The sequence below is a fragment of the Lipotes vexillifer genome, unplaced genomic scaffold (assembly GCF_000442215.2).
Source record: "Lipotes vexillifer unplaced genomic scaffold, Lipotes_vexillifer_v1.1 scaffold158, whole genome shotgun sequence".
NCBI lineage: Eukaryota > Metazoa > Chordata > Mammalia > Artiodactyla > Lipotidae > Lipotes > Lipotes vexillifer.
The window spans coordinates 1407793-1418746 of record NW_006788189.1 but is presented as its reverse complement, the minus strand read 5'-3'; the positions used below and the strand labels follow the sequence as shown (position 1 = coordinate 1418746).

General features: G+C 60.7%; 1 protein-coding gene across 1 annotated transcript in view; it reads left to right on the top strand.

The window, feature by feature from the left end:
* The window catches only part of MYO7B (myosin VIIB), a 79636-nt gene that overhangs the window by 61427 nt on the left and 7255 nt on the right, over window positions 1–10954 (top strand). Inside the window, exons 27-35 of the mRNA XM_007461316.1 lie at window positions 892–1065; window positions 1660–1887; window positions 3175–3342; window positions 6669–6786; window positions 6874–7000; window positions 8059–8225; window positions 9215–9396; window positions 10240–10370; window positions 10687–10844. Of these exons, the coding sequence (XP_007461378.1) occupies window positions 892–1065; window positions 1660–1887; window positions 3175–3342; window positions 6669–6786; window positions 6874–7000; window positions 8059–8225; window positions 9215–9396; window positions 10240–10370; window positions 10687–10844 (1453 nt within the window). The remainder of the gene's footprint in view (window positions 1–891; window positions 1066–1659; window positions 1888–3174; window positions 3343–6668; window positions 6787–6873; window positions 7001–8058; window positions 8226–9214; window positions 9397–10239; window positions 10371–10686; window positions 10845–10954) is intronic.

Below are 10954 nucleotides of genomic sequence, written 5' to 3'. Positions count from 1 at the left end.
CCCTCGCCACCAATCTAAATCGGCATTCCTTTAGGACCCTACCAGCTGAAGGGGAAAGTAAGTCTATTCAGTTCCTTAGCTGCAGGGTGTGAGTGGCTGCTTAAAGCGTTACCCCTCCCGAGGACATACGCATTTTATATGGCCAACCAAGGTTGTCTGCCGTGGTGGCAATGTTGTTTGTGTCACCTGTGAGTTCCTGCAGTATCCTCAGGAAAGGTCCTTCAGAAGCAGGCAGGGTTGAGGGGACACCCCTGCCCCCCACTATACCTGCAGCTCCTGAAAGGCACTCACTGTCTGTGCCCCATGGTGCCCTATACCAGGGTAACCTCCCGCCACACCCCCTCCCATCCTCGCCCTGCCACCCGAGTCCACAGGGCCTCTCCGCTTCCACCTTACCTACCTGCTCTGCCCATGAGCCTTGGAGTTGCATGTGAACTTGCCTTAGCGGTGTGGTGGTGCTCACGCCCTGCTGTACACAGAGAGGAACAGTGGCTTCCTTGGACCCAAAATGTTCCAGAGTACGAGACCCAGCCATTTCTGAGAGCTTCTTGACTTTCTGTGATTCTGAGTCACCCAGCCAAAGTTCAGGGATCTCATGTTAAAATTGGGCCTCCCACTTGCCAGCTGCATCCCAGGGGCGCAACCCTGGCCCAGTCTGTCAGTTCAGTAGCAGATGTCCTTTGGCCAGGACTTTTAACTCCCTGCCGAACCTGGTGGGGCTTCAGAAGGCTTCTCCCCCTGGAACCCACGGGGAGGAGCCAGCAGGGGCAGCGTGTTGAGAAGAGGGGATGGTGGACCGGCCTCCCATCCCAGGGTTCCGGGAGCACCAGCGCCGGCAGCTGAGTCCAGGAGCCTCCCGGGTAGAGGACCTGAGTCTTCGTCTGTCCCCAGGCTGTCAAGTCCAAGAAGCGCGTCCCGATCCATGTGACCTTGGCGACTGGAGAGAGCCTGACCGTCTCGGTGGACTCAGCCTCGACGTCTCGGGAAGTCTGCCTGCACATCGCCCACAAGCAGGGCCTCAGCGACCACGTGGGCTTTTCCCTGCAGGTTGCCGTGTACGACAAGGTACTGGCCAGGGGGTCCCATCCACCACTCGCCTATCAGCCTAGCCACTGCTCGCCTTGCCGGCTGCCAAACACAGATACGAACACAAACTCCCGCTCACAGACATGCCTCCTAACCAGGCAACCTGCCCTCCTGCCCCAACACTCATGCGCTCAGCCCAGTGGCTGTACCTCGGCCCCAGACGGTGTCACAGGCACACTGGTAGGTCCCCTGCCATGCCCACAACCTGCTCCAAGCCCCCCACGCTGGGAGCTCAGATCCCCACGTAGCAATGTGGAGGTCACACCAGCACGGCTGCACCTGAGCCCCACATCGTCACCCCCCCGGTTGCCCTGACGCCCATGCCCACAGCCTCAGACCGAGACGTGCTCACGCCAACCAACCAGAGTGTTCCGACCCCGTCACGTGGGCATGTGCCGCCTGTGGGCGGGGCGGGCAAGGGGGACAGTGTTGGGGGGTGATTGACAGGCCACACCCCATGGGGAGGAGTCCCTCGGGCGTCCAGCGGGCTCTTGTCCTCCGTGTGCCAAGTGCAGGTGGGGCGGCCTGACATGCAGCAGTCACTCACCCCTGCCGCCCCGATTCTGGCCTCAGTTCTGGTCCCTGGGCAGCGGGCGCGACCACGTGATGGATGCCGTGGCCCAGTGTGAGCAGCTGGCCCGGGAGAGGGGCGAGAGCGAGCGCCAGACGCCCTGGCGCCTCTACTTCCGGAAGGAGTTCTTCACCCCATGGCACGACTCCCGGGAGGACCCGGTCAGCACCCGGCTCATTTACCACCAAGTCCTCCACGGAGTCCGGTCCGGCGAGTACAGCTTCGAGAAGGTGAGGGGACCACGGCCGTCAGGGCCCTGAAGACCCACCCATCAGACAGCCTGAGGAAGCTCCCTGTTCCAGCGCAGGGGCGGCGGGGACAGAGCAAGGGCAGCTGGGCTGCGGCCACCAGGGATGGCCGTGGGGAGCTGCAGGGCAGGCGGCCAGGGGAGAGGAGCAGGCCCGGGGGTGCGTCTGCCAGTGCAGGTCCCTGGGCCCCTCTGGGCGCAGCTGTCCCTGCCCGGCCGCCTCCATCTCATCCCTCAGCCATAGGTTTGCTCAAGCCGCTGGGGTTTGGGGCACCTGCAGCAGGTGGGGAAGCCCTCCCATCAGCCCGAAGCCCACCTGGCCTCACCACGGCAGCTGCTTATGGGGCAGCAGGGCCTGCAGGTCAAGAACATGGCCTTGGAGCCCCAGCACTTGAGTTCAGGTCCCACCTGTGCCTCTCCCTGGCAGTGTGACCTTGGAACATTAGGTCACCTCTCTGAGCCTCTGGCCCTCATCTGGAAAGTGCAGAGTCACCTGAGCTTTCTCTATGTTTGTGAGACTCGAGGGAAGGGAGCTCGTGCACCTGAAGTCCTAGGGCAGCACTGCACCTGTTCAGTGGGTGCAGACCTCCCGGGCCTGAATCGGAGGATGCTGCCCTGAGGGTCGGAGGCAGCCATGGCAGCCCTGGAGGCCTGCCTGGAATGGGGCAGTGGGCAGGGAGAGGCAGGGGCGAAGGGAAAAGGGGGCCCAGAGGGCAGGCAGCTGGGTGGCCGGGCAAGGTGGCCGGGAAGAACTGGGCTGCTTGGAGCAGGAACCCTGCTCTGTGCTGTGCATGCTGGGGCTTTACACAGGCTTCCACCCACATGAGCCCTGCAGAGGCCATACAGGGGTGGCCACTGGTCACCTTTGCCCAGTGAGGACTGGGGGAGACAGGGTGAAGGCCTCGCCCACACTCACCCCACTCAGACAGCAGTGTTTGGGACTCCACCCAGGCTTCAGAGCTCCCTCCCACACATTCTCTGGCTCCAGTGGGCTGAGAGAGGGGCACAGGGGGTTGCCCCCTTGTCCTCAGGCAGAGGCCCCGCAGGGCTCAGGCCAAGGCCGCTGGGAGGTCCCTGCCTGCCAGCTGGAGCCCAGCCTGCGTCGGGGCCCAGTCAGGTCCCGCGGAGGTTCTGCCGTGTTGGGGGAGGGGCAGGTCCTGCCTAGCGGAGGTGGCTGGTGGTCATCTCTGCTGCACCAGGGTGAGAGCATCCTGGCAGAGGGTGGGCTCTCAACGCCCCCCACCCGCTGTGTGTCCCCCGGGCTGTGCAGGAGAAAGACCTGGTGCAACTACTGGCCCAGTGCTGCACCGTGCAGCTCGGCGCCTCGTTGGGGAGCCAGGCCATCCAGGAGCTGCTGCCCAGCTGTGTCCCCCCCAAGCTCTACAGGACCAAGCCCCCAGAGAAGTGGGCCAGCCTGGTCACCGCCGCCCATGCCGAGGTCAGCTCCCCAGAGCCTGTGCACTCGGGCTGTGCAGCTCTTCATGGGGGCCCTGGGGGTCCTGGGGTGTGTAGAGCAGTTGGAGACCCCGCGACGAGTCCCCACTCATGGGGGGTTGGGAGACTAACTTGCGGCTCAGCAGAGCCCTGTCTCTTCAGGTTTAAAGCGTCTCGTTCAGGTCCACTCCCTCTGACAGGCCCGTTCCGTCTTCCCTCCTCCTTCCACGATGGCTTCCTGCCATAGGTCAGGGCAGCTCAGCCCTGCACTGGTCTTCACTGCAGTGTCGGGCTGGGCCCTGGTCTTCCGGCGCGAGAGGGCATCGCCAGCTGCTGACCGCGAGCGCGCCCTTGCCTCGGCACCAGTCCCGCCCTGTGAGGCCCCATCCTGGCCCCAAGCCTTACGGTGTCCCCTTGCTGGGCCCTGTGTGCCCGGGGCTGGCTTTGGACAGCAGGGAGGGCTGCCCCTCTTCTACCCCTGCTTGGTCAGCCCGCACCAAGTGAAGGCAGCTCCCGGAGGCTCACAGCCTCGTCCCCAAGCCTCTACCTGCACCTCCCAACACCCACTCATGTTCTCGGGATCACCCGCACCAGCGGAGGTTTCTGCTGCTCCTAAACTTCCACCCCAAGAAGGGACAAAGACAGACTGTCTGATTCAGTCCCCCTGTCTCTCTTCCCCTCCCCACAGGGCTGTCCCAAACCCGGCCCTCTGTCAGAGCCTCCTTCCTCATAGGGTGCTTTGCTCTGCAGCATGGCCTGAGGGTGCAAAGGCATCTCTGAGGACCTGGCTGGCTGGTGCAGCTGCTGCAGGAGAGCTGTGCACAGGGGGTTACTGAGGATACAACCCTTTGGTTAATGCCTCCCCTGCATTAACTTGCACTGGGGGCCAAGAAAGAACACAACAGGCAGTGGGAAATATGCAGGCAGCATGGTGCTTGTTTGTCAGGGGTTGACAGCCCAGTGGCAGGGAGATAAGCCCCAGGGGAGTGGCAGCAGGGGCCATCCAAGTGCAGAGAAGGGCAGGCAGGATGACCAAGCAACACGCTTTCCATTCTGGCAACACAGGAGGAGGTGCTCAAAGTGGGTCCGTAGACAAGGGTCCTGTACGCCTGCGGCAGGGGATGCAGCTTGCTCTGTCCTGCTCTTAGGGTGTCACAGTGCACAGCCCTTAGGAAAGGCTCTAAGAAGTCCTGCAGGACAGAAGCCTGATTGTCTTACCCAATGTTCCCCACACAAGCTTGACCACATATGTTCTGTTCCACAAGGCAGTGGCTAGCATCCCTTGGGGACAATCCTTGAACGGGAATTTGGGGAAGCAAACCCTGTTGGTTGTTTCTCTTGTTTCCCAGCCTGAGTGGATGTGTTTACAGGGGAGAGACCATGGACGTTTTAGGGCTAGTACAAGATGGAGGGGAACAAGAGATGCACACAACCCCAGATGAACATGAGTTAAAAGTGGCTTCGTAATTTGGGAAGGGGGAGTTGGGGTGAGAGTAAAGAATTATGAAATTCACACCACACTTTTTCCAAAGTGGACATAGTTTCACTGATTTTTTTCCATTAAACGCTTAAAACCTGGGCATTACCAAATAAACCAGAAAGTACAGACAAATACAAAAACAACAGGGAAATCACCAATAATATCACATCAAAGAGCTCATCCCTCTTAAGCTTGTGGCATGTGTCCTTCTAGACTGCCTTATTCACATGTACACAATGGAGACATGCATACGATTGGAGTGAAAGAAACACGCCTTTTGTTTTTGGCTGCATTGGGTCTTCATTGCTGCACATGGGCTTTCTCTAGTTACGGCGAGCGGGGGCACTCTTCCTTTCATCCCTCTTAAGCTTGTGGCATGTGTCCTTCTAGACTGCCTTATTCACATGTACACAATGGAGACATGCATACGATTGGAGTGAAAGAAACACGCCTTTTGTTTTTGGCTGCATTGGGTCTTCATTGCTGCACATGGGCTTTGTCTAGTTACGGCGAGCGGGGGCTACTCTTCCTTGTGGTGCGCAGGCTTCTCATTGCAGTGGCTTCTCTTGTTGTGGAGCACGGGCTCTAGGCACGCGGACTTCAGTAGTTGTGGCACACGGGCTTAGTAGCTGTGGCTAACGGGCTCTAGAGTGCAGGCTCAGTAGTTGCAGCACACTGGCATAGTTGCTCCGAGGCATATGGGATCTCCCTGGACCAGGGCTCAAACATGTGTCCCCTGCATTGACAGGCGGGTTCTTAACCACTGCACCACTAGGGAAGCCCAAAACATACCCTTGTAAAAAATAAAAATAGGATTATCATTAGATAACTTTAAAACATGCTTCTTTACTTCACTTAATAGTTTGCGGCCCTACTTCTGTGTCACTAAATACCGATCTCTCTATTTTTAAGGGCTGCATAGTACTGTATTCATGAGTTATAATTCACTTTACTGATTCCTACTGATGAATGTTAAGGTCATGCCCCATTTTTCACTGTTAGAACAGCAAGGTGAACCTCTTTGTAGATACAACTTTTCTATGTTTGCCGGTTATTTCATCAGGATCGATTTCTAGAAAAGGGATTTCAGAGTGTGTGACTGTTCTAAAATCCTTGACACCCGTTGCATACTGCCAAGTCTCAGGTAGGATGTATCAATTTACATCCCCCAATCCAGTATCTGAATGTTACCCAACCACCTTTTAAAGTAGGAACAAGAGAAATAACATTTTATTCAACAAATTAACAAGAAAGCTCAGTTGGATGTTACAGCCAGCGATGAGCACAGAGCTGTGAGATGGGGAGAGGAAAGGGTGAAGGTGGGGAAGAGCCGAGGACGGGGGAGGAAGGAAGGTGAGACCAGACTTGGTGGGGGGTGGTTTGAGGTGAAGGTCCCTGAAAGACGCCTCCCAAATGTGCAGACGAAGAGCTCCGCAGAAGAGAGGCAGGGAGGGGCACCAGCAACACACAGACACACACACCATGGTTGGCCTTGGGCACGGAGCAGCATGCAGCCCCATTGAGGCCAGTGCTGGCGAGAGCCCGCCTGAGCCCGCAGACGCCTGCACATGACCCTCACAGGCTTCCAGGCTGAGGCAGGAGCCTGGCCCTACAGCCTCTGGAGCTCTGATGCTGAGGAGGGGGAAGCCTTCCTTCCTTCTCAAAACCACCCGTGAGGGGTCCTCCCCAGCCCACCAGAGCCTCCCACCCAGCCCTCGCCGGCACTGGCCTGCCTTTGGGCAGAGGCTTCACAGAATGATCCAGCAAATGAGCACCTTGGGCGCTGGGTGAGTAGTTGGGTGGGGTATGATGAGCGATGGAGGTGACGCGTAATCCTGTCCTCCGAGCAGGCAGCATACACGCAGAAGCAGGCCACGCCGCTGGCCGTGCAAGAGCGGGTGGTGGACACCGCCTGCCTGAAGTGGCCGCTGCTCTTCTCGCGGCTATTTGAGGTCACCACACTCTCAGGTAACGGTGTCTGACCAGGTAAGAGGGTGCGCCTGGGCCCACAGCCCGGGCCAGCCCAGGCTTCACACTTCTGTCTCCTTCCACCAGGCCCCCGACTGCCCAAGTCTCAGCTGATCTTGGCTGTTAACTGGAAGGGGCTGTACTTCCTGGACCAGAAGGAGAAGATGCTCCTAGAGCTCTCTTTCCTAGAGGTCATGAGCCTGATCACCAACAGGTGGGGGCCCTGAGGGAAGAGGCCCCAGATCTCTCTCTCCCCACAACCTCAGCCCTTGGGGGCTCCAGGAGAGACAGGGAGAGGAGGAGGGACATTGTCCCTGGGAGCCCGGCTGGCTCATACCATGTCACACATGTGGTGTGATGGCTGTTGGATCGGGACCCACCTTCCACTGTCCCAGGGCCAGCACTGTGTCTGCACATCACGCGTTGCCTTCTCAAGCTTCCTTTAGAACCCAGCCGGAAAGGGGCACATAAGCTTGCAGCCTCCAGCGTGTACGTTTACTTACAGGCTCCTTCCCTTCTCACGGGGGTGAAGCACTCACTCGGAGGTGCCAGCCACCTGGGAGAGGGAGCGAGGGACAGGGCCGCGTGTGCAGGGCACAGAACAGCAGGAGGGCGGCCTTGCACGCCTGGTGGGACCTCGGACACCCTGTCCCCGTGCTCTCCACGGCTCTCACCTTCTGAAAAGGCCTCCATGCCCTTCGGGAAGGCCTGCTTGTGCCCTGCCAGAGGCCCTGTTTGGTTAAAGCACAGCCCCGTGTGGCATGGCCACTGTGGTCACTACCAGTGTGTGCAGGGCGCAGGCCGGCCACCACTTACTGAGGCTGACTGTGCTGGGCGTTCCCTGCTATGCCAGTAAGTCCCCCCAGCGCACCCAGTCTGCAGATAAATAAACGGAAGCACACAGAGGCTGGGTAGCTCGCCCAAGCTCACCCAGGCTGGCGCTCCACGCTCTTTGCGGTGGCCCCGTGGTGGCCCTCCACGCTGGCCACCACCTTGCCTGCCCTGAGCCGACCCCACAGACTGGGGCTCAGTACCACCACTGCGTTTGGAGCCCATGGGAGCCTAAGCTCTGGCTTACCTGCCCACACACACAGCGGGGCCTGGGACCGGGGCAGACTTGCTCTCAGCCCGTGGCCCTGCCATGGCTCTGGACTCACTGCTCGGTTTCTTCATCTGTAACTCAGGAGGGTCACCCCTCCCAGGCTGTCGAGGGGCTGACCCAGGGGGAGGGTGGAGTAGACCTCTGGTCTCATTGCCCCCTTTCCCCCTCAGGGAGGCCCAGGGTGGGCAGAGGCTGGTGCTCGTCACGCTGCACGAAGAGGAGTTCGAGTTCAGGTCCCCCAGCAGCGTGGCCATCGCCGAGCTGGTGGCCATGTTTCTGGAGGGCTTGAAGGAGAGGTCCGTGTTCGCCATGGCCCTGCAGGACAGAAAGGCCACAGGTACCCAGCCAGGTGGGGAGGGGACCCGGTGAAGGTGGGTGGCTTGCTCGTGCCAGGTCCCAGTGGTGATGTGGCAGGCGGGGCACAAGGACTCGAGCAGAGAGAGGGAGAGAGGCCACCAAGCCCTCGGGGGGCAGCTGTAGGCAAGGCCTTCCCGTGTGCAAGATGAGGGGTCTCCAGGAGGGGTCTCAAACCCTCCAAAGTGAAGTGCGCTGAGGGCTGTCGTCGTGCCGGAAGCATGGGGAGGGCCAGCGCCCTCACCTGCAGAGAACAGCTGGGCCACCCACCCGTGCCTTTCATACCATCCCCACAGCTGCCCTGTTGTCCCATTTTACAAGGCAAGGACTGGAGGCTCAGAGAAGGGACGCAACTTGTCCAGGGCCACACAGCTCAGGAGGGGGGTTGGGGGCGGAGTGAGCCCGGGCAGTCGAGTTCTTGGCCACGGCTTCCCTGAGCACGGCTGGAAATCAGGCTTCAGGAGGGAGGGGGCAGGGGAGGGCTGTGCACAGGGTCTTAAGTGCAGTAAGAAACGTCAGCAGAAGCTTTGCCCCTGGGGCCCACTCCATCCTCACAGCAGCCCCAGGAGGGAGGGATGACTTTCTTCATTTTACAGTTGAGGAAATAGGCTCAGAGAGGTCACCCAGCTCCCGGGCAGGCTTGGTGACTGCCAGCTGGTATTCTGTTCCCTTGGTCCACCTGCCTCCCGACTTGCCAGCCATCTCCTGGTCAGGCGTCTGAGCAGGTCTCCCCAGCTCCTGCCACCCCAGGCTCTGTGCCTGTCCAGGCCCCCTGAGGGCCAGAGCTCTGGGAATCCCACCACCAGCTCACTGTCAGGGTGGCCTTGGGCCCACCGCTCTGCATCGCCGTTTCCCCACCGGTCGAAGGAGATGGCCCACAGGATGCCAGCACAGCCTGTGGCCTCCGCTAAGCCCTTGGGAAACGGCATCTTCTCTGCCCCGTGTGTGTGTCTGTGTGACCTGGATTTGTAGAGGATGCCACCCTCCTGCCCTTCAAGAAGGGAGACTTGCTGATCCTGACAGAGAAGCAGGGGTTGCTGACCTCTGAGAACTGGACCCTGGCCCAGAATGACAGGACCAAGAAGACGGGGCTGGTGCCCACGGCCTGCGTCTACATCATCCCAACGGTCACCAAGCCCTCGGCAGAGCTGCTGGTAACTCATATGCTCCCCTGCCCTCAGCTGGGTACCCGTGGGCACCTGGGGAAGTGGCCGAGATGCCCAGCCTGGGGTCCGAGCTCAGGGGCCGGGGACCCACCTCACGGATCCTGGGCAATCACGTCAGCTCTGCCGGGCCCATCGTCCTTCTGGGGTGATGGAGAGGTAGGAAGTGCTTATGCAGTGAGTGCCTGGTGCATCGCTCGGCATTTAGTAAGTGCTCAATCAGTGGGCATTCCTTCCACCCCTCCCACCAGGGAGTGTCCTGGGGATGCATCCGTCCTTGTCTCAGCCTCATTTAAACCCTGACCCTGGGGGCTCGAGTCTCCCTACCCCTGACAGCCACCCCACCCCAGTGCCCAAGACCAGCCCCCCAGGGAGACAGGACAGACAGGCCTTCCAGCCATGTATTGAGTGCCAACTGTGTGCCCCGCGCCTGCAGTACGGGATTGAACACAGTAGTAGCTCCACCCTCAAGGAGCACTGGGACGAATGACGACTTGATGGCAAGTGAACGAAGTGCCACCAAGAAGGAGTACCTGTTGTTATGGGAGCAAATCCTAGGGCGGGGGCTTGCCCTGTCTGGGAAGGCATCCTTGAGGGACTGGCACTTGTGCTGAGGCCAGAAGGAGTGGGCCCGAGAGCCCTCCTAAGGGAAGGGAAACAGGCTCAGAGACACTGAGTCACTGATCCTGGGTCACACAGCAGGTGACACAAGAAGGGTAGACCCAGGCCTATCCAGCCCCGTGGTCCGGCCCCTCCCGAGTCTCTGAGGCAACCAGGCCAGGAGGAGCTAGTGGGCAGGGGCTCCTGGACACCCACAGGCCCATGCCCTCACAGAGCTTGCTGGCCATGCCACCAGAGAAGCGGAAGCTGGCAGCCCAGGAGGGGCGGCCCGCAGATCCGGCCCCTGAGGAGCGGCCTGAGGAGAAGCTGCACACCTTGGAGGAATTCTCCTATGAGTTTTTTAGGTGACTGCCCTGCCCACCCCCAGAACCCACCCCAAGCAGCCTCGCTCTCCGCTCCCCGGGGGCTGAGGCCATGAAAGCAGGTGCACTGCCCGCTTGGCCTCGCTGGGCAGGGAGGGGACCCTCTGACCCTCCCCCCTCCACCCTGTTTCTGAGCTGAGAGCTGTGGGCACAGAGGGCATCCCCGTGGAGACCTGCACTGGAGCCTGGGGCTCTCTTGCCACTGTGTGCGTGTGGCTCATGGTGGGGAGGGGACAGAGAGGGGCACGGGCAGAGGAGGCGTGAGGGGGGCCCTCACCCCCGCCTCGATCCCTGACAGGGTCCCGGAGAAGGAGACGGTCAGCAGAGCCGTGCTGCCCCTGGCCCGGCCCCGGGGCCGCCTGTGGGCCCACTCAGTCGAGCCGCTGCGGCAGCCTCTGCTCCGGCGCGTCCACGCCGACACCGAGCTGCGGGACATCGCCTGTCGGATCTTCATCGATATCCTTTCCCAGCCAGCCTGCCCCAGCCCCGCAGCCCGCCCACCAGGGGGCCGGATCTCCCAGGGCACAGCGCTGCCCCGGGGCGCGCGGGCCTGGGCTGGGGGGGGG